At 40.7% G+C, this 23,481-nt stretch overlaps 1 protein-coding gene across 1 annotated transcript in view; it reads left to right on the top strand.

Moving 5' to 3' along the window:
- The window catches only part of LOC138968331 (neuronal membrane glycoprotein M6-a-like), a gene marked incomplete in the record, with an annotated part of 111,290 nt that extends 87,852 nt beyond the window's left edge, over positions 1-23,438 (top strand). The window contains 3 exon segments of the mRNA XM_070340888.1: positions 7,302-7,354; positions 14,474-14,539; positions 15,015-23,438. Coding sequence (XP_070196989.1) covers positions 7,302-7,354; positions 14,474-14,539; positions 15,015-15,143 — 248 coding nt within the window.
- Between the last annotated feature and the right edge of the window lie 43 nt (positions 23,439-23,481).

Here is a 23,481-nt window from a genome sequence, read left to right as displayed (position 1 = left end):
CTCTCTCTCTCTCTTCTTCTCTCTCTCACTCCCTCTCTCTCTGTCTCTCTCTTCCTCTCTCTCTCTCTTCCTCTCTTCCTCTCTCTCTCACTCCCTCTCTCTCTGTCTCTCTTCCTCTCTCTCTCTCTCTACCGGCACGGTTGGCCTAGTGGTAAGGCGTCCGCCCCGTGATCGGGAGGTCGTGGGTTCGAACCCCGGCCGGGTCATACCTAAGACTTTAAAATTGGCAATCTAGTGGCTGCTCCGCCTGGCGTCTGGCATTATGGGGTTAGTGCTAGGACTGGTTGGTCCGGTGTCAGAATAATGTGACTGGGTGAGACATGAAGCCTGTGCTGCGACTTCTGTCTTGTGTGTGGCGCACGTTATATGTCAAAGCAGCACCGCCCTGATATGGCCCGGCCCTTCGTGGTCGGCTGGGCGTTAAGCAAACAAACAAACTCTCTCTCTCTCTCTCTCTCTCTCTCTCTCTCTCTCTCTCTCTCTCTCTCTCTCTCTCTCTCTCTCTCTCTCTCTCTCTCTCTCTCTCTCTCTCTCTCTCTCTCAATGTATTTGTTGAATTTTATGCGTCACTATAATTTATAACTGTGCAGATACTATTGCTGTTATTTTAACCACTATTGTAAGGGGCTGTGGCCTTCTCTCTCTCATTACTAATTACTCTTCTACCCCCATGCACCGACCTCGTCTCTCCCAACATGCAAATCTGAGAAAATCAGGTCGAAAAAAGGAGGGAGTTTTTAAAAATGGGGGTATATTCATAGGGCCTTTCTGTAATTCTACACATTCCTTCTGACTTGGATGACATTATTTTTGTGATTCTACGCGTTCCATCTATTCTCTACGACAGCTTGCCCGTAAATTCATGTATAATTGACAACAGTCCTATAATTTGGCACAGCTTAGTACTGACAGAGGTAGCATCGTGTGTGGACTTCATACGACAGGCATAGATCTGGGGGTTCCAGAAAGAGACAGGGAAGGTGGGGCTGTGTGTGTGTGGGGGGGGGAGGGGGCTGGTTGTAGGTAATTGACAGTCCCCAGACAAGACTGCACGCGCTGACCCAGACCTCTTGCATACGTAATTACTTACTCAAGCAGCCTGAATTGACAGGGAGCTCCGTTTGAGGAATATCTTCATTTGATCGATGTTGAATTCTGTTTGCAGACATTGGCTGTTTGGTTGTGCTTTGTATTTGGCCATCAGTTGATTTCTTTTTGTTTCTGTTTCATTTCGGGCTTTATTCAGAAAAGAAGATTGTTGTCTGTCTACCTGTGAAGCCCAGCGCAGATGTCATTGACATTGACCTTTAAACAATGTCGTAAAGTCGTTTCAGCTAGATCCTGGTTTTTATAAGAAGGGACCGCTTTTCCAACTTTAAAAAATGATGCGTAAACTACTTAAATTGGTGCTGGTGGAATTTGAATTCTGGCAACGTTTCAACCTGCTGTGTGAAAAGTTTCTTTTCAGATCTCCTGAGCTTTTCTTCCATTTCACAATTTCGCCCTTCCACTCCCCCCCCCCCCCCCCCCCCCTCCTCCTTCACCCCCCTTCACTCAACTGTCCTACCCTTATCCAACTTTCTTTGATAAAGCCTGATATTCACTTGGCGAAGTCGTCTTAACGAAGCTCACTGCACAAAGCTTTAGCACTCAATTTTCGGTAAAAAGACTTCACGAAGCTCGCTGCACAAAGCTTTAGCACTCAATGTTCGGTAAAAAGACTTCACGAAGCTCGCTGCACAAAGCTTTAGCACTCAATGTTCGGTAAAAAGACTTCACGAAGCTCGCTGCACAAAGCTTTAGCACGCAATTTTCGGTAAAAAGACTTCGCAAAGTCAACTTCGGGCTCAGCTTGTAAGAAAAAGTTTCTTTTGAAGATGGATGATTAACCTTCGAAGGAAAAGTAATCAGTGAAGTGCATAGCAGAATGCACATCGGTTTACACTTTACATTTGCGTAGGCTGAAGGGGGAAACGTTTGGTTGGGTGGCAGCCTGGTTAATCGGGCTAAAGTCATAGCGTGGCTGATAAGAAGATACAAGTCGAATTCTGGGTCAGAAGGGAATGTCTGTAATTGCTACCAATCCTTAGGGGCTGATTCTACAACTAATTTAAAGAGCTGCTAATTGACGAGACAATCTGCTGCTCGTTAAGGCTGTGATGGTCGGCGCAGATACAGGGTAACTCTCACGAACGAGCAAGAACATCCGCTGTCAGAGTATCTGGAAGATAGTTTGGGCGTGAAGCTTCAAATTAGTTGGGGCAAGTTTACTTCGCGAAGCTGACTGCACAACATTTTGACTTTGAATTTTTGACAAAAAAGATTTCGCGAAGTCGTTACGAAGTGGACTTCAGTCTCAATTAATGATAGCCTTTGACAAATATTTTTGCAACGGAATCAGCCAGGTTGTTGAGTTTAGTTTTTGTCTTAAGAAGCTTGCTGAATTTTCGGGAAAAAATACTTCGCGAAGTCTTTGCGAAGTCAAGTTGGAGTTAAAGGAAGAAGAGGTTAAGTCAACTAATACGTACAAAAGTCACAGTTGTCAATTGCATCGTGCGTCTTCGTTTCTTGACCAGTACTCTTGAGTTTGGTACCGCTGTGTTCCTAAGACTCTGCACTTTCCTTTGATAGTATAGGTCTCACTTTGTATAACGGAATCAAACACGCGATAGTCGCCAAAGTCAAGATAATTGGTAAAGGAACAAAGACGTACGAAGCAATTGAAAACTGTGACTGTCGTACTTACTATTAGTTGACTTAACCTCCACCTTAAGGAAAGCATCTTCCATTGATGACCACACTAACAGAGCTCAGTCTTTCCACTTCAAGTAAACCATGGCATACGTCCAGTAGTTTTTCAAAGGCGTGGGAGAACAATATTCAGGTTTATGAAGGAATATCTTGGGTGATAGCTTGAACCTATAAACACCCGTTAGAAGAGGACGTTCGCAGAAGGAACGGAAGGGGGCGGGACAGGGAGGGGGGTAGGGAGAGGGGAAAGAAGGTAAAAACAGGAAATGGGAAATCTTGATAGTGCCATCGGTCATCTATTCTGCCTGATCAGTTTGTGTGGTCAATCATTCGTTCTGTCTGACCGTCTGCCCCTTGCCCCTTTCTGAGATTTCTTGCCAGAATCGGCACGGTCAATTCTTTCTTGTCGGCACTGGTGCAGTCAATAACTTCCTGCCAGAATTGGTATCAACACTCTACCAGGATTGGTATAGTCAATTGGCCAAGGAGAACGGATAGAGTCCGCAAGTTTCTACCAGAATTCGCGAAGTCAATAACAGGGTTTTGTCGGTACTGATAGCAATATCAGACCACTCGGTAAACATGGGTCTCTGTGAGCAAGCATTGGAATGACTGAGGGAATATGATTTGAAGCTGAAGTGTTGCTACAGTGAGGAATAAAAATCTTCAAATTACAAATTGATTACCACTTCAGACACTTAATCCGTCCTCTGTAAGTCACTATGTAAACCACCACAGAACTATCCAGCCTTTTACACGGGATAAAAGCTTCCTTCCACATTGACACATACCGACATTTAACAGCCTGTCTGATTCCTTTGCTGGGTTGGACTCATTTGCATAGTTAATTGCGCGGATTGATACACGTGTCTATGAAATTACAGAGTTCTAGATGATCGAACGTGTAGCAAAGACCTGTACGTGTACGTGTAGATATTGCGTCACCCACGACTCACGTTTTTTCTCCATGTTCCAAATGCATACGTTGTTTTGCTCCCCCCAAGACTGCAGATCTTGGCAAACGCGTGAAATTAAACCTAGATTTGATGACGCTACACGTACACGTTCCCGTACACGTCCTCAAAAGTGCCACATCTAGATCTTGCTAATAGCACACACCTTCGCGCCACAACAGTTAGGCTCACCATCTGATTAGTTAAGGTTTGTACATGGGATACAACCATCTCTCCACATAGACACATACAAACAATCAACAGACTGGGTGCTCTCTGTACTTAGTGGGAAACTTTTATAAATTCATTCTGCAAAGGGCACCAGTGACTTTTTAAGAAATTAATTTATTAACAAAAAGGCAAAGTCGTCAACGGAAGCAAGCCGGGTGTTGGGTTTTGGTATGGGATCAAGTGGAGGGATGGTCTTATTCCCTGAAGAAGTTTGGCCAGCTCCGAAATGGTGAGTCTAACATTTGTCACAAGAAGGTGTCACGTGCCTTTAAACAGCCACACAGGAGTCAGACTATAGATGTGTGATGTGTGTACGCTCGTATGCTGCTCTTATCCCATGTAAAACCCAGGACAAGCCCATGCTGGTTTACATGATGGTTTAAATGATGGTTTACGTGATAGTTTACATGACGTTTTACATGATGATTTACCGGTTTACATGACGATTTACATGATGGTTTACATGATGGTTAACTTGTCGATTTACATGATGGTTTAATTGACGATTTACATGATGGTTAACTTGTCGATTTACATGATGGTTTAATTGACGATTTATATGATGGTTAACTTGTCGATTTACATGATGGTTTAATTGACGATTCATATGATGGTTTACATGATGGTTTAATTGACGATTTACATGATGGTTTAATTGACGATTTACATGATGGTTTACATGACGGTTTACATGATAGTTTACAAAACGGTTAACATGACAGTTGACATGATAGTTTACAAAACGGTTAACATGACGGTTTACATGATAGTTTACAAAACGGTTAACATGACGGTTTACATGACGGTTTACATGATGGTTTACATGATGGTTTACATGACGGTTTACATGATGGTTTACATGATGGTTTACATGACGGTTTACAGGGGAAGAAAGCAAACGCATGAAACGAAAAAAAACAGGTTTACCTGTCCGCAACAGTAACACATCTGACAAGTTTTACTTCTGTTTTTGCCATATACCTACATCATCCCAGAGGGTGTTCGTCAAATTACTTATTTCAGAAATCTAGTCTAGACTTGGAAACGATAAAAATGTAAAAGATAAGCCGCTACCCATGAGACATCTAGAAATATCTCTGTCTGACGTGGGTGAGTGTGTTTAGTCTATACGATTCACGCAGTCTTTGTGATTATCATTCATCGCAGGTGCTTTGAGGGACGCACGCACGCACGCACACACGCATGCACGCTCGTACGTACGTACACACACACACACACACACACACACACACACACACATGCGGACAGCCAACACCTACTGTACCAGCACGAAAAGAAAATAACACATTTCCCTTGACTCTGGCTTCTTCTTTTTCATGTGGTTCTTCATGATGCAGGTCGCCAAAGAAGAACATGCAATTGAAAGAAGATTATGCTTTTATTTATTTGTTTCTTTCTTTCTTTCTCTCTTTCTTTCTTCTTTCTTTATTTCTTGGTGACCCGATTCTGCAGATCACGAAAGACGTTATTGGCACCGTTTCACCTAAAAGGTCCACTCCTTCCCATTTTAAACGATTTGACTGACCATCACAGAATTGACTGGGCTTATGATGAATGGGATAAGACCCTCCCTCCACTTGGACCCATACCAACAATCATCAGCCTCATGGTTGCTCTCACCCCCCGCGGGTTAGGGGGAAGAATTTACCCGATGCTCCCCAGCATGTCGTAAGAGGCGACTAACGGATTCTGTTTCTCCTTTTACCCTTGTTAAGTGTTTCTTGTATAGAATATAGTCAATGTTTGTAAAGATTTTAGTCAAGCAGTATGTAAGAAATGTTAAGTCCTTTATACTGGAAACTTGCATTCTCCCAGTAAGGTCATATATTGTACCACGTTGCAAGCCCCTGGAGCAATTTTTTGATTAGTGCTTTTGTGAACAAGAAACAATTAACAAGTGGCTCTATCCCATCTTCCCCCCCCCCCCCCCTTTCCCCGTCGCGATATAACCTTCGTGGTTGAAAACGACGTTAAACACCAAATAAACAAAAACAAAACAAATGGTTGCTCTGTGCACAGTCGGAATTGTTTACTGAATTGGTGTAAACAAGTTTATTCAATAAATTTCATTGGTACTATTGCCGCATACATGAAATTAGGAACATGGTGCACAACAAGCTAGGCTTATGAGCGTACAAAATTTGGCGGACGATTTTAATATAACAAGTTTGAAATAATGTCAAAATAATAATGGTAAATTATGGTAGACAAACATGTAACAATAAAAGGAAAAAACCCAAAAAACAATTGATTCCGAAGAAGCCATTGGTGTGTTTTGTTTAAAAAAAAATTAGTTCCTCAAAAAAATTCCAACTCATGACATCAAGCAGTCTGGGTGTTGATTTGTTGAACAGTATACCTGGGAAGGTGTGTGCCTTTAAAGATGAGCAGTATATAATTATGTAGACTAGAATAACCCTTATTGCAGTTTGCTGTGTGTGTTGCCATCTTGAATAACGTTCAACAAGAGGTGAAAATGGGGGAGAGGGAGTTGATGGGAGCTGGGAGGAGGGTGTCAGCTGTTAGTCGTAATGGATTTAACAGTTTTAACGTCTCGTTACCTGCTCGTCTGCACAGAGCGTTTTTTTCAGCCAAGGTCGTTGCCAAAATACCAACTGTGTGAACTACAGACAGAGAGAGAGAGAGAGAGAGAGAGAGAGAGAGAGAGAGAGAGAGAGAGAGAGAGAGAGAGAGAGAGAGAGAGAGAGAGAGAGTGAAAGAGAGAGAGAGAGAAACAGAGAGAGAAACAGAGAGAGAGAGAGAAACAGAGATAGAGAGAGAGAGAGAGAAACAGAGAGAGAGATAAACAGAGAGAGAGAGAGACAGACAGACAGACAGACAGACAGAAAGAGAGAGGGGATCTATATGTAGCGGCGAAATAAGAGAAGAATACGACGGCGTTATTGATGCAGATCGACTTGTGCAAGGTTCTGCGCGAACACTGCGCGAATACTACTCGGCTTTCATAGCAAATTCCGACAACTGCATGACACCGGTTGGCCGTTGCTGAAAGCTGACATTTATGTTTATTTAGTATTTTCTCGAGTATCATCCAAACCCGGCCAAACAACAAATCCCCCCCCCCCCCCCCCCCCTCGTCGTTTATCCGTCTGACAGGGGTTGTTGTGGTTCTTTTTGAAGTTAGATGTTTTTTTCATCTACGTGCATGATCTTATCTAGATCTTATGATAAAAATCTTATACAGATCAAAGGCGTTGTTTTGGTCGTCTGGCATGTCTCAGGTGCTAATTTATTCAACGTGTCTTTCTGATATTAGTCTTGAATGTTCATATATTTTGACAATTCTTTTCTCGTTTAACATGTCTTTTTGTCTGTCATGTGCAGGTTTCCCAAAGAGGGAATTATGCGGGGCAGAGCTGGAAAGGTTTCAAGAAGACGTAAGTATGCACGCGTGCATCCGCTAGCGTGATCATACACACACCCACATTCAGATCTCTCTCTCTCTCTCTCTCTCTCTCTCTCTCTCTCTCTCTCTCTCTCTCTCTCTCTCTCTCTCTCTCTCTGTCTCTCTGTCTCTGTGTCTCTCTTTGTCTCTCTCTCAGTCTCTCTGTCTCTGTCTCTGTCTCTGTCTCTCTCTCTCTCTCTCTCTCTCTCTCTCTCTCTCTCTCTCTCTCTCTCTCTCTCTCTCAGCAGGCCCACATTTTGCCTTTTCCATGCTGTCTTCGTTTGTGTCCACATTTTTCAGCCAGACATGTATAAGCTCTAATAATCTATTTTTTTCTGATAAATAGGATCGCCGAGCTTTCGGGCTATCTTCGCCGCAATAGGGGAGTGAATGTGATTTCCGAGTTTGTTTAAAATTTCCAACACGGACAATTTTTTCTTCTTAAAAAATCCCCCAGTTTTCGATCGTATTGCCGATCCGCCACCCCCACCCCATTTCTTGCCCGCATCTTGTATTACCGTTTTGTTTCTGTGTAAAGGTCGTCTGACACCCCCTAGGAAGGTGTCTGGACCATAGAAATATGGTAAAAGAAGGGGGGGGGGTGAGGAGAGTGCGTGGTTAGTCGACAAAGCAACAGCAACAAATTTAAAAAAAATAGAAAACGAAAGAAAGAAAGGAAAGGTTTACCTAAACTATTTGGAATGGTCATGAGTGTGTGTGTGTGTGTGTGTGTGTGTGTGTGTGTGTGTGTGTGTGTGTGTGTGTGCGTGCGTGCGACTGTCTGTGTGTGTGTGTGTGTGTGTGTGTGTGCGTGCGGCTGTCTGTGTGTGTGTGTGTGTGTGTGTGTGTGTGTGTGTGTGTGTGTGTGTGCGTGCGTGCGTGCGACTGTGTGTGTGTGTGTGTGTGTGTGTGTGTGTGTGCGTGCGACTGTCTGTCTGTGTGTGTGTGTGCGTGCGACTGTCTGTCTGTGTGTGTGTGTGTGTGTGTGTGTGTGTGTGTGTGTGTGTGTGTGTGTGTGTGTGTGTGCGCGTGCGTGCGACTGTCTGTCTGTCTGTCTGTGTAGTTGGAATTGTGTGTGTTTAGTCTTGTCATCCAAGAACGTTGGAGGAAGGCAAATACATTGAGGGGAAAGCAGGGAGGGTATGACCCCAGCGTTAGGATCGAACACGAGCTCAGAATTAAATCAGGCCAGTGGTGATGGAAGGGAGGAAAGGGAGGTAAGCGAGGAAGCCACAATTTCGGCCCATGAGCCACGAACACAAAGTGTTTGTTTGTCCTGACGATGTATGAGGTACGAAGCTTGCTTGCATTGAGTCGAAAGAAGAAGAAGATCTATATGGTTTAAACAGTATTTTATTCAGATACATAATTACATAGCCATGGAGTGTGTGATGTCCGTCGCGATATAACCTTGAATGGTTGAAAACGACGTTAAACACCAAATAAAGAAAGAAAGAAAGTGTGTGATGTAATAAAGGGGCACAACAAGATGAACTTATAAATGTGCTCTTAGAAACAGAAGATCTATTTGACAGTTTCTGGATTGTTTCACAACGAGGCATGATTTTAAAAAAATACTGCAGAGGGAAATCTTCCCCTTTACACTTAAGTTGTTATGTTACCTCTAAATATTTCTAAGTTGGGAAACATTGGACGGGAGAAGGGAACAAGACGAGGACAGGTGCTATAGCGCACGGGGGAGGGGGGGGGGGAGAGGATTGGGAAGCAGACAATGGCAGAAGATATCATCACGGCTGGATGTTACTCGCCAAGACGTATGTTACCTGTGAATAATTCGAGGATCGTGGGTGATGGGAGGGTGGTTGGGGAGATTGGGGGGGGGGGGGGAGAGTGACGAGCAACTAATGATGTATACACTGTGAATATAACTCAGTGGGAGCATCCACGAAGAGTGGAAGGGAGGGGGGGGGATGTCCTTGCTAAGGGAGACAAGAGCTAGGAGGGAACATCACCAGTCCCTAGGGGCAGAGGACGAGGGCATAATTCACACAACCTGATTCAATCTTCACGGCCATTGGCTGCTACAGGCCCTGAGTAATGGGGTGGCTCAATGGTGCGGACATTCCATTTGGTGTGTTTGTACACTTGTCTGTGTATCACATAAAGATAGCATGTATCCTTTAGGTCAGATCCCCCCCTCCCCCCCCCCCTTTTTAAAATTTAAGTCTGGGTAGAAAATCACGCCCTGGGCTCTTCGTTTTCCTTGTATAGGGGTTGAGATTGGACACGGGGTGTTGGGGAAAGGAGGGGGGGGGGGGGGCGTTAAGGCATTGACACAAGTCAAGCGTTCAATAACCAACCATTTTAAAACTGTTAAAAGGTTGTATGATTCTACATTCATAACAGGATGAAATTCTGTTCAGGTATTTTTTTGAAAATGTGTGTGATTATGTAAATAAATGGGGAAAAAAACAAAAAACTTTTTGTTCAGTTGACCATAGTTGAGTCAGGCAGAGCGCTTGTGAAAACAATCTAAGAAACAAATGGAGGTAAGGGCTTTACATACGGACAACAACAGCAAATTGGAGAGGAGTGGTTCTCTCACTTATTATTGAGTGGTCCAGTCTATTTTTAGAACGCATTACTTCCCTTTGTTTCTCAGAACGTGCTACAGGATGTTCCACATCGTACTGGTAATAGGTGTTAAGGTAAAGGGCTGGATGTCACGTGTGACACTAAGGCGGCGCGCATTCTGTGCCCTATTTTGTCACACAGATTCCATGAACATGGAGACAGAGGAGCTAGCAGAGGGGAATTTTAGATGAATGGCGAGAGGAGCGGAGGCTTAGGCTGCAAAGGGAAGACATCAATTTCTTGTCAAGATGTCAAGATTGTGGTCCTAGTTGCAGTGGAGGTAAAGGCGGTCCTGAATGGAAGCCGAAGTCGACTTCGCGAAGACTTTACAAAGTCTTTTATACTAGAAACCTAGTGCTCAAGCTTCGTGCGGCCAGCTTCGCGTAGTCCACTTTGCCAAGTTAAGGACTTTGAGGCTTTAAGGCCGTCCATAATGGAGCCCAAAGTCGACTTCGCGAAGACTTTTTACTAAAAGATTCAGTGCAAAAGCTTCGTGTAGCGAGCTTCATGAAGTAGACTTCTCGGCCCAGTTGTTGAAAGGCTTTGGGGAATCGTACAACTCGGATTGATTGTCAATATGATATTATTGTCTGGCCCTGTCATGAAATTGAAATTGCAGAAGAATTATAAGATTGTGGTGTTTGCTGCATAAATGCACTAAAGAGAACCATACGGAACTGATTGTTTTGGGAATACAGCTGCGTGCGTGCGTACGGTGTGCTTTTTCACAACTCTTCGATCCCCACACTGACTACTACTTCTTGTTGTTCTGCTTCAACCTCTTCTCGGTTAATATTCTCTGTTGCTTCCCCCCGACACCAGTTTTAGACTAGGGTCACAAATCAATTCTCACTTTGTGTCCATTTTCTTCGAATTAATGTTTGCCCGAGATTCACAAATCAATTGTACGAGACTTTATGTCAGCGAAGAACAAACCTCGTTCAAAACCGATCACAAATCCAAGATTAATGACCCCCGAGGAAATTGGCTTGTGATCGTTGTTGCTGTTGTAGTATACGGCGTGGTAGTGGTGGTGGTGATAATGACGAGAACGACGACGATGACGATGACGACGATGATGATGATGATGATGATGATGATGATGATGATGATGATGACGACGATGTTTATGATGATGACGACGACGACGACGGATGATCATGGTGATAGTAATCATCAGAAATGATTGAAATTATGTTCCTTTATAGTCAGCAGTCAAAAGTCACGTGTCTGCTAATCACTTCCTCTGTGCATTGTTAAAGATGTAAATTTGTGTTGAAATTAGTTCTGCCAATATGTATGTTTGATAAAGTGGAAGTTATGAAAGTTTATGATGGAATACAGCAACAAAATGCAGATAGCGGCAGTATAATTGATGCGGAATCGACCCATACATAGCTTTGTAATAAATATCCCTCCAGCCCCAGTAACTATGATCACGGCAACAGGAACGAACGCAGAAGGGCACCTTGATCAATACTTTCTTTTGCCCTCACCAGGGCCGGTTACTTCTCCTCGCACACTGACTGATTTATCTCCCCTGAGCTGATCATTGAGTGGAGTTTCACCAGAGCGATCAGTGTTGAAGACTTAGGCACCGAAGTGCTGCTAGGTTCGAGGGGTTGAAGCATTCTGATCAGGTTTAGGAGCTGAAGGAGAGAATGAGGATGGATGAGAGTGTGAGAGAGAGAGAGAGAGAGAGAGAGAGAGAGAGAGAGAGAGAGAGAGAGAGAGAGAGAGAGAGAGAGAGAGAGAGAGAGAGAGACAGGGACAGAGACAGAGAGACCACCCATTGCACCGAGAGACAGGGACAGAGAGAGAGAGAGAGAGAGAGAGAGAGAGAGAAAAGAGAGAGAGCTTAGTGGTGAATACTTCGGCAGCTATAAGTGCTGCTAAGTTGGAGTGATTGAAGTATAGAGGGTATTGATGAACGAGAGAATGATTAGGGATGAATTAAAAGAAGAGAGAGAGGTGGAAAAGAGAGAGGGGGGAGGGAGATAGAGAGAGAGGGGGAGGCAGATAGAGAGAGGGGGGAGGGAGATAGAGAGAGGGGGAGGGAGATAGAGAGAGAGGGGGAGGCAGATAGAGAGAGGGGGGAGGGAGATAGAGAGAGGGGGAGGGAGATAGAGAGAGAGGGAGGCAGATAGAGAGAGGGGGGAGGGAGATAGAGAGAGGGGGAGGGAGATAGAGAGAGAGGGGGAGGCAGATAGAGAGAGGGGGGAGGGAGATAGAGAGAGGGGGAGGGAGATAGAGAGAGAGGGGGAGGCAGATAGAGAGAGGGGGGTAGGGAGATAGAGAGAGGGGGAGGGAGATAGAGAGAGGGGGGGTAGGGAGATAGAGAGAGGGGGAGGGAGATAGAGAGAGGGGGGGTAGGGAGATAGAGAGAGGGGGGAGGGAGATAGAGAGAGGGGTGGTAGGGAGATAGAGAGAGGGGGAGGGAGATAGAGAGAGGGGGAGGGAGATAGAGAGAGGGGGGAGAGAGATAGAGAGAGGGGGAGGGAGGGAGAAAGAGTGAGACAATGAGTGGGAGGGAGAGAGTTTATGATTATGTGTTTAAAGATGGCTTTTTGGGGAAGGGGTGATACAATGGGGTTCAGGGGAGGGGGGGGGGATAAATGAATACAAGGGAAACTGAGGCCTGATAGCATGGAAGCAGGGTAGAAGTAGATAAATAGGTTAGGGGCTAAAATGAATATTATTAGATTTGAGATTTAAAGAAACGGAAAGTGTACGTAGTAATACCCTTGTCAAAACATAAAACCAACATGGGTATACAGAGAGGAGGAGAGAGGAATGGAGCGGAATAGCTAACAAACAGTGTAACACTTATATAGACTCAAAAAACAAGAAAGGTAGGTTGTTGGAACGTTTGTTATTGACAAAACAATACATTCACAGATATTTCGACCCAACGGTCTTTTAAGTTGTTTTTTTGTTTGTTCGTTCATGGGCTTAAACTCCCACGGCTTTTACGTGTATGACCGTTTTTACCCCGCCATTTAGGCAGCCATACGCCGCTTTCGGAGGAAGCATGCTGGGTATTTTCGTCTTTCTATAACCCACCGAACTCTGACATGGATTACAGGATCTTTTTCGTGCGCACTTGGTCTTGTGCTTGCGTGTACACACGGGGGTGTTCGGACACCGAGGAGAGTCTGCACACAAAGTTGACTCTGAGAAATAAATCTCTCGCCGAACGTGGGGACGAACTCACGCTGACAGCGGCCAACTGGATACAAATCCAGCGCGCTACCGACTGAGCTACATCCCCGCCCGGTCTTTTAAGTGAACAGGCAAACAAATATTCACACAAAACTTATCTTGATAGAATCAGTTTTCGCCCACTCGTCAGGAAGCCGAGCGAATGAATAAATAATTGTATAATGAAATCATACTTAAAAACTCACTTATTAAATTATTCAGGCTCTTGTGAAATGTTTAGCTTTTGACAGCATAAGACCATTACTGGGACATTTCCGACAAGGGGGGGGGGGGGGGGTCGTGTTTTGGTTTTTCCGCATTATAAGTGCGGTAACAAGCCATAATAAGTACCACTTTGGCAGGACCAGTGTTATCGATTTTGTGGCAAAGCTCTCTGATATATAAAACCCCGCCCCTGGTGCAGCCATGGCGCTGGAACTAAAAGGGAAAAGGAATCCTATGAATATTTCACAACTGTGGGTTGGTTTCACACTATAAATGGAAGGGTTCATGTTCGAGGTCGGACAGCGAATTTCTGTAAATCTGAGCTCAGCTTTGGACAGTCTAGTGACTTTACCATGACAAAAACAATATCATGCCACCCATTTGAAAATTGTATTTTGCATTTCTAGTTTATTTCATCCATGCAAGGAGGAATGGGGTAAACTGGAGGGTGGGGTGGAAGGGGTGTGTGTGCAGATCGGTTGCGGTGGTGCGAGTCCGCGTGCTCGCTTGTGTGTGTGTGTGTTTGTGTGTGTGTTTGTGTGTGTGTTTGCGTGTGTGTGTTTGCGTGTGTGTGTGTTTTTGCATGTGTGTGTGTGTGTGTGTGTGTGCGTGTGTGTGTGTGTGTGTTTGTATGTGTGTGTGTGTGTTAGTGTGTGTGTGTGTGTGTGTGTTAGTGTGTGTGTGTCTGCCCGAGGGCTAGGGGGGTGGTGTTTAGACGGTTGCGGATAACCATCAGATTGAGAGCAAAGATTATGATCATAGCACTTTTGAAAACCAGTATTTCTTCACAAGCATATACCAAGACCAAGTGCGCACAGAAAAGATCCTGTTATCCATGTCAGAGTTCTGTGGGTTATTGAAACACGAACATACCAAGCATGCATCCCCCAAAAGCAGCATATGGCTGCCTAAATGGCGGGGTAAAAACGATCTTGTAAAAACCATGGGAGTTTTAACCCATGATCGAAGAAGACTAGCATTAAAATGAACAAGGACTTTCATCCTCAGATTGTAGAATAGGCCTCTTTGCCTCATTTCATTAAGAGCCTCACAATGGTTTTTAACATCAATGATTTTTTTCTGTTGACAGGCCAAGGACGTTTTGATCTGTTATATCGTCACCCTTTTGTCTGCCTTTTTGGTGGTGGTCAGTTTGGTAAGTACATTGTATATTTCCAGACAAAACCATTGATTGGTGTCATTGTATCTTCAACCGCTTGACCTGAACAAAAATCATATCTGTTACGTTTTTTGCTTTCATACAAAAAAATCAAAACTCTGACAAGGGAAACAACCGCTGTAAATTGCCCTTTGAATTGCAGCAAGATGATTGCCTCCCCTGGAGACCATTTTCTCACTTTAGTTGTAATTATTTTACTTTGTGTGTTAAGATTTGTTATTGAATTTTTGTAACTAAATTCTTCGGACAGTAAAGGGGTCAATATAGTGTGTGTGTGGTGTGGTGTGGTGTGGTGTGTGTGTGTGTGTGTGTGTGTATGTGTGTCACAGGAGCCTGGCTGAGTGAGTGTATCAGAGCTCCGGTCGATTGAAGTATCCTACTCCTAATACTACAGTAAGAATTCAGTGTATTTTGACCATTTTCTGACTTACAACCACCTTCATATTTACAGGTGCATTTCCTGATCTGTGTCAGCGCAAACATCACCCACCTGCGCGATAACCGCTTTGCCACGCTCAACGCGTACGAGACGGAAGAGTTACGCAACTCCAAACACTCAGTTCTGGACACCAACATGTAGCGGTCCTGTCAACCAATCTGCAGACCGCGCAGCAGCCAGGCAGCCAATGGGTGGACAGTTCAGTGTTCTTATGGCTAGCGGACATCGTCAGCACAGGGAAAGATAAGCTGGGCCGCGGGGTTCGAATCCTTCATAACCAACAATCGTCATGGCAGCTTCTATAGTGTCACTATCAACCAGCTAAATGCTGGAGGTAACAGCTAGGAACTTTATCTGTTGCTTTAAAATGTTAGATTCTAGGATGAAAAAAAAAAGTTTTTAAAAGTGGTTATAGCTCAAAAAGAACAAAACAAAATAAAATTAAAATAAAAATCATATTTTGCTGATGAGAATGTTTCTACTTAAAGCACTATGAAGAGGTCAACGCTAAAAGAACACTTGATGAATTTACAGATGTACTTTAATGGCAATTAAAGTTCTGTTTTGCAGAGATTGTGAAGAGATCATGAATACAAATTACCTTGTCACAAAGAAACTCATCAAAGTGTGAGGTAGATGTTTTCATGAACATTGTTAAAAAAAATAAATAAAAGTTCATCTTCAGTCCAAAATCCCTCCATCCAACCAGTCTACAACAGCATACACAAAAATAAAAACAAAAGAGTGTGAAAAAAAAAGTTACAGCACTCTACCCTTTTACCGCACAGCAAAAGTGAAAACAAAGTCAGTTCAACCTATCAGAGAAGCGTCAAAGAAGGAAAAAAAGCCGCCATGATATAATATGGTCAAGGTTAAACCACCAAGGTGAAGGACACCATGTGACCCATCCAAGCTGACCTTTCAGCTCCGTCCGATGGAACCAACTGGCCTGCCACCCATTCAACGTAGCAAGGCCTTGTCACAACCTCTGGGTTTGCAGGGCTTTTAAAGTTCAATTCTGTGGACTGAATTTAACTAGCACATGCAAACCAGATGTAGCTGTTTACATTTCAAAGCCTCTAGAGTATCACAGAAGATTGGTTTATTTATTTTTTGTTTAAAGGTGACATTTTTTTATTACAAGTTGTATGTTGGTGGCTGCCTTGATAATAATTACTATCACTCAAGCTGAGGAGACACTGTTATATCATAAACTCAGTGATAATGAGGAAACACAACTAATTCTTCCTTGAAACAAGTGCAATACGTTTCAGCATTCACTATCTTACATTTCTGTCAAACACGGAAGATTCGTTCATTCTGACTTTTCATCTCTAATGAAAACAACACTGATTTGTGTTTATTAGAAATGACGATCCATGATTATCAGTGTCATATTTTACAAAGTATTGTAACTGATACCACCAAATCTATAAACTTTTCATCTCTAACGAAAACAACACTGATTTGTGTTAATTAGAAATCACGATTCATGATTATCAGTGTCATATTTTTTAAAGTATTGTAATTAAATCAAACCACCAAATCTATAAACAAGGTAGAAACATGTGGCAGCCATGACTTAATTAAGAGTGTGGCCTATTATGAAATGAACACCTCAAAAGTCTCATAAAAAAGTGGTTTTATTCATGGAGTTTCCAAGGACTCATAAAACCTTATCGAAAAAAGGACAAATCTTAAAGGAAGCACAGCCTTTCAGTTCATTTCCTCCTGGAACAGTTGAATGAATTTTTACTTTGATACATTTCAGATGTGTGTATTCTAATAATCTATTAATCTCTTTGCGCTAGCAGGACAATTTTGTTTATACCATGAGATTCGTACCATTTGTTCACGTTTACGCAATCGTTTGATTCAGTCATTGGTCTCACTGTGAATCGTTCTTTGTTTGACTACTGAGTGTGCATTTTCTTTGTTTTTCTTTGTTTGTTTTTGTTTGTTTTTACTGTTATTATTGTACACACACACACACACAGAGGAGTAATCTGCACAAAGAAGACATGACTATTTTACTCGCATCTTTTGTAAAGAAATGTAAAAAGTGTGTAAATATTTGTAGGCAATCATGCATCGATCATCATCAGTATTGTGATTATCAGAAAATGGCCTGTTAAGTCAGTCTAAGTTTCAGAGCCATACAGTTTGAGCTTGGATATCTGACAAGAGCCTTGTCTTAGAGATAATGATATTCATACTGGTCAATGTAAAGTGTTATTCTTGCAGCAAACCGGATATAAAACTTAAGTGGAGAGTTTTGTTATAAATTGAAAAAACGTTACTAATTTTCATCTCACTTTAGTTTTAGCAACAACAGTTACTGCAAACATGAATTATGGTGTTTTATGGAGGAAAAACACACACAAAAAACTGCATTTTGGGGAAGAATATTAGGATAACTAAAGAAGAAACGGGACAAAAAATACAACGTTCCACAAAAAAACTCCCAAAATAACAACTTTTATTCAAGATTTGTATACAAAAAAAAAAGAGAAAAAAAGATTAAAAGTATCGATACACATGCAGATATGTACATGTAGCGATTATGTAGTTGCAACGTCTGCTTTTATTTTTAACAATTAAATATCTCAAGGCTACAGCCTGATTCTTTATCATTTTACCTAAGATAAAATTGTGTCATCAATGAGGCAAATTTATACTTGATGTGCTTTATGTTCAGTTTAATTTACAGTTGTCTTGATTAATAACCATTAACACTGGATTATCTTTACACATGTAGTGTAAATGTCCACATTTTGAAGCGTTTTTAGCCATGTTGTATAGTCAGTCATCAATTTCACAATGCTCAATGAAAATGCCTGGCCTTTCTTTTAATTGAACCTGTATGACAACTATTTAAACTCATCTTCAGGTATGTTGGTATTAAGATAATTTATGTTGAAATGCTTTTACTGTTCAGACTGCAACATTTATCTGGAGTGTTCGCAAATACTACATATACCGTAACCTTTAGTATCGCTTTCATACAAATAATCCTGCAGTCTGTCTTTTCAGGTCTGGTCTCTCATTCAAAATTTTCTCTTTTGATTAAAATTTACATACGTTTAATCATGAATGTGTGCTGCTCAATTTCTGTGTCTAAAGCTTGAGCTTTTCTTATAGTGTATGCATCTTAACTGGATGTATTTTGAAAGATTTTCTTCTTTTTCTTAATTAGTGTAAGTGTACTATTAATTACAACATGAATGTAAAGTCACTTATGTCAGTAATCTCTGTTGTTATTTTTAATTGTTCAGGTCAATAACTTATACACCTGTATATATCAACTTACAGTTTCCCTGCTTCATATTTTGGTGTATTTTATGTGATTCACCCGCTGTAGTGGTCACATTTAAATGCTTTCAAAGTTGGTAAATGTGCGTATATATTTTTGTCTTAAACTAGCTGGGTCCTAGTTTAGTTGGTTTGCGTCCGGAAAACTGATACAGAGACTGGTCTGTACAGTCTGTGGTCTCCCAGCTAATGTGGAGAATTAACACAGAAGTAATTATTATAACAGGTGTATGCGAAATTAAAACAACAAAAAAGCAGCAAATAAATAAACTTCTTTTTTTTAACAAAATGAAAAAAGAAACCCAACAAATGTGGAGGATCTCAATTCCCTCCAATAAGCAATCTGGGAGCAAGCAGAGTTATTGAAGAGATTTAAGTGATTATGCAAAGGATTGATATATAACCTTAATCTTTAAAAAACAAAAACAGAAAAAAAATAGATGCTTATAACAGAGTTATAGCTAGTCAGTCATAGAACTAGAATGCACAGTCAGTGTTTTGAAAGCAGTCACCCTCAGCAAGAGGAATAAACGTTTTTCTTATTAAAAAAAAAAAAAAAAAAAAAAAAAAAAAAGATGTCCAAAGAGAAAAGGAGACAACAAAAAAAGACAAGAGAAAGTACTAGAAAAGCAGACAAAATGTGAATTATTATTTGTGAATTCTTTGTTTTCAGCTTAATGTTTAAACTGCATGTCTGATGTTTAACTATCTACCGTCACACAGTATGTGAATATGTGCTTCAATGTAGTGACGTAGTACATGAGTGTGTGTCACATTTAATAAAAGTAGATGGCAGTTAAAGCATTAGCTAGCTACCTTCAGTTTTAACGGAGAAATACATATGCCACTGAGCTCACAGTCTGTAATGTGAAATTGCCATTTTTGATTTAATTAATATGCTCTTCTCTCTTGGAAGATATTTGCTGTTTTGTTTTTTGTTTTTTTGTCAACACAGGGTGTGAATCCTCAACAACTTATATTCACTCACTCATTAAATTAGTGGACTCCTGACAATTTTGACTCGAACTAGCAGAAGATGTCATTAATGCATCAATCACCTCATGTCACAATCATGAGAGAAATTCCTGGTTGATTTTCACTCTTTATTTTTTTGCCTGTAAGCTTGGAAAAAATGAGGAAGAGCGAGAGAGAAAAAGAGAGAGAGAGAGGAAGAGCAAAAGAGAGAGAGAGAGAGTGAATCGCATCATCATTGTTATTAAATCATGTGCCATTTGCTTTTTCATAAGTGGATGCTTATACTGTTGTTGGTTGCAAATTGAACAATTATTAAAGTGTCACGTTTTCTGTGTTGACCTTAATGTCCTTGCAGCCTGCCGTAGCCTGATGTTTGGGGGTTTAGATTTTGTCACTTGTGTGTAAATCAACAGTCAGTCATTGAAGTAATTATGCATTAAATCTCTTCCTTATTGGCTCTCTTCAGCCTCATTGAAGCTTTCTGTAATTCATGTCAATTGTACCGTTTTCCGCTCACACCCCGTCTCTGTGCCGAGCTACTTGAAAATAAACATACAGGGCATTAATTAACTAAAAATAAAAATACATAGAACATTAAAAAGAAACATTAACTAAAACAACAACCACAAAACATATAAGAAAGAAAAAAAAGAGTCATGCAATTGTATTCTTTGGTTTCTGTGGTCACACAAAAATTACGTGGAGGAAAACTCTTACAAGCCTACACCAACTAAACCCCAGCTTACCAAGTAAAATCCTGTAGTTGCATAGTTTATATACGTAGTAAGAATTTTAAGTAGAATTACAGTTCAAACAAATATTGAAACAGGACACAGAGAAAAAAATAAATGACAGATCATAGTCTTTGCAAACTTTTATATCATGTCAGTATGTCTCAGTGCTGTATTGGTGTTAACTAGCTGTGGCTAAATGTGAGTTGTCTTGTTAAATTAAAAGTATTTTCGAATGGCAAAGTTTATGTGAATAGACTTCTGATAGGGCGGAGAAAAAGGCGTTGGGAATCACTGGCAGTATTAAAGAAATTAATTTAAAGTTTGAATTTGAATTTGTTATGTAAATACAAACAATATAAAAAAATATAAAAAAAGTAAATACTACTTTGCAGGCCCAAAGTGGGTGAAACAGCAGACGTGACTTCATTTAGTAATGTTTGCAAATGAATAAGTTCTGAGTTACTAGGGCAAACTTGTGTTGGTGTTTGTACAAACATCACAAGTAAAATTATCATTCAGGAAATTGATTGAAGTAAGCATTAATATCAGTGACTGATATTCACCAAATAGCATAGATTAAAAGACTGTATTACCTGTATTTCACATACAACAATAGCTGATATCATCAAGGTAAAAGCAGTCTTATACTTGTCAGTTACAATGCTGAAAGAATTAATTCACTGATTGGGTTTACGTGGTTCTGCATGACTTGAAACTGACTGTAACTATATCTACAAGAAGGAGAGAAAGTCGTGAACTTGTTATTGATTATCGAAGCAGAAGTTGTTTTGTGTTAAGCAAAAGCGGACCGCCTAGAGATGGCATGACTTTGATGGATAATTTAAAACAGACTGATTGTTTTTCAAGGTTGGAGATAAAATAACACTTGCACTGAAATTCCACCAGATAGTGTTTGCCTCTTTTGGTTTTAAAGCTTTTCGTGAGAAGGCAGTGTCTGTTGATCACTCTTTTCAGTACTCGGGTGTTGAGCAGGGATTCAGTTTACATTAAATATTCACGATTTTCCTGGAAAAATGTCAAAGTAATCTCGGAAATGAAATCTGCAAACTGTCAAATTAAAAACGTTTATATCTCATCTGACCAGTTCCTTCCTGAAAAATATAATTCAATCACTGTATTTATATAGAGATGGTTTGACAAGTTAGCATAAGGTTTCTGTAAGAACAAGGATTGGTTATTATATACCTAAAGACAATTTTTGATAATTACTTAAACTAAGCTTCAGACTTGTTTCCTGTGATCCATCAAGTTTTGTCCATCCTAGCCTGTTCTGCTTTTGGGTTGGACCAGCTTAAGGGCAGCAGAAAGCAAGTTGCGTTCTCTGGTGTTTAAAAACAAGTCTGTTTATAAAACCTTGTTATGTGAATAATGGTGATTATGATACAGTGATACCTGCGATGTAGGCCCCTCCAATGAGAGAATGATCTCCTGATAAAGCACACCTTTTTGCTGATCCTCTGTATGTTGCGTGATCTGTCACGAAAAGCTATACCTAGCAAGGTAGGGATACGTTTGGCTCGTCCCAAGGGTGTCCTTCCATCACAGGTACCACTGTATTGCAGTTTCAGTTTTCTGATTGTTGCTTGTAAATAGAATGTTGTGCACAGATGGAAATAACGTTGCTGGTTTTCTTGGTGTTCTAGATAGTGCGGCTGGTAAATTGCCGACCCACAAACTGCTTGCTTGCTGTACGTTCCTGCTTTCTCTTGCAGAGCCTAGACTAAGACTGTTTTGAAATTATACTCAGGTTTTGAGGCCGTGAAAAAGTAACACAATTGAGTGTGGCCACTGCTTCAGCAAATATGCAGGATAAAAAGAGGACGTGTGAAACTAGTTTAAATACCTTGCCGATTATTAAGTTTAATTGCAGATGAGGTCAAGAGAGAATTACAATTGAAAACCGTGAAAAAACCCAGTCACAGAAGTCATGTGCCTTGCAAGTTTGCCTTTGTCATATTGTGTTTAAAAAAAGCACACACAAAAGCACAGCTGTGAAAGAATATAACCCAGAACATTGACGTTTAAAATACAAGTCTAAAATAATGAACAAATAGAAAAGGTGAACATTGAAAGCAAAAAGGAAGAAAAAGATAACTCGCATTATTTTACAGTCCTTAGATAATAAAGAAAAAGAATGAAATTCACATTGTTTATGAGGGTAGCAGTGTAACCGGATCATTCTGCTACAGGTTATTTTTAGATCATATTTGAGATGTTTGAATGTGTCTTAAAATAATCCCTGCAAAAACGTGCTCGCTCAGTGTTTCTCTTTTAGACGTTAAGGTTTTCCGAAAGCTTTTTGTCAAGATCTTATTTGTAAGAACACTCCTTTTTTTTGTCCACAGAATGTTCAATATTTCGTACTTGGCAGCAAATTACTTTCTTAACACAAATTCATACAAGCTCATTTCTGTACCTTGTTTGTGTTCTGTTCTACCCTCCAATAGTCTATCGGAACTTTTTGTTGTTGTTGAGAGTATCATCACATGTCTAGATATGCAAAAAAGAAGTTCAAACTTTCTTCAACTGAAGAATGGGGACCATACAATCCGAAGCCTGACCAATTCTAAACGAAAGACATAAGCACACCAAGAAGAATAAAACACAAATTACCCAGAGCAGGTGCTAATTAGTGAAGTTTTTGCTTCTACCGAAAGTCTTGGGAAACTTTTTGTGTCACAGGTGCTGTAGTAATTTGCACTGGCATCATCAGCTCCAATGCATTTTTCAAACTTCCAACAGTTTGAAAAATGTTGTTCTCCTATTATTTTGGCGGGAATGATCATGCATGAACAAAATTAAAAACTAATGAAGCGCATCCCCGTGGAAATGGTTTTCTTTCTACTGTCTTTTTTTCTATGATTTTGATTTCTATGATTAATACATTGATTTTGATTTCTTTTACTTGCTGTATTTTTATTTTAATCTCATAGCTTTCATAAATCAGGTTAGTCAAGGGAAACGCCTGCAGTTTTGTGTATTAAAAAAAATCCCACGCTACTCAAGCAAATCAGAAAATAAACTTTCTCATTTTGCATTTTATGTATGAATATTTCTACTTGTCAAACTTACAGCAAGCCAGTTTACCTTTTTTTCTTTTACAATGTATCTTAAACTTGAACTTTTGTGCATTTCATCATTTTAATGTATCTGGATTAAGACTACTGTAAGCTGTACATGTGTAGCTTTGCCATTTTTCATCGTTGTGTGTGCGTCAGTGTGCTTTTAATCTTCTCTCTGAAGTGTCATCTCTACTGGTTTTGTTGATACATTGTACAATTATTTTTTATAAGTCGTTTTTTGAATGATTTTGAAAAACAGATCAGTGTTTTCGTAGCTCAACTAGGAGTCTTGAAGTATTGTGATTGTCGGAAATAAAATCTCTTAAAAGAAGTTTAAGGAGTGTGTGTTTATTCTGTAAGACTGCTCAGTAACAC

The sequence above is a fragment of the Littorina saxatilis genome, linkage group LG6, assembly GCF_037325665.1.
Source record: "Littorina saxatilis isolate snail1 linkage group LG6, US_GU_Lsax_2.0, whole genome shotgun sequence".
NCBI lineage: Eukaryota > Metazoa > Mollusca > Gastropoda > Littorinimorpha > Littorinidae > Littorina > Littorina saxatilis.
The sequence above is the reverse complement of the archived record's forward strand: the minus strand, read 5'-3'. Positions and strand labels throughout refer to the sequence as shown.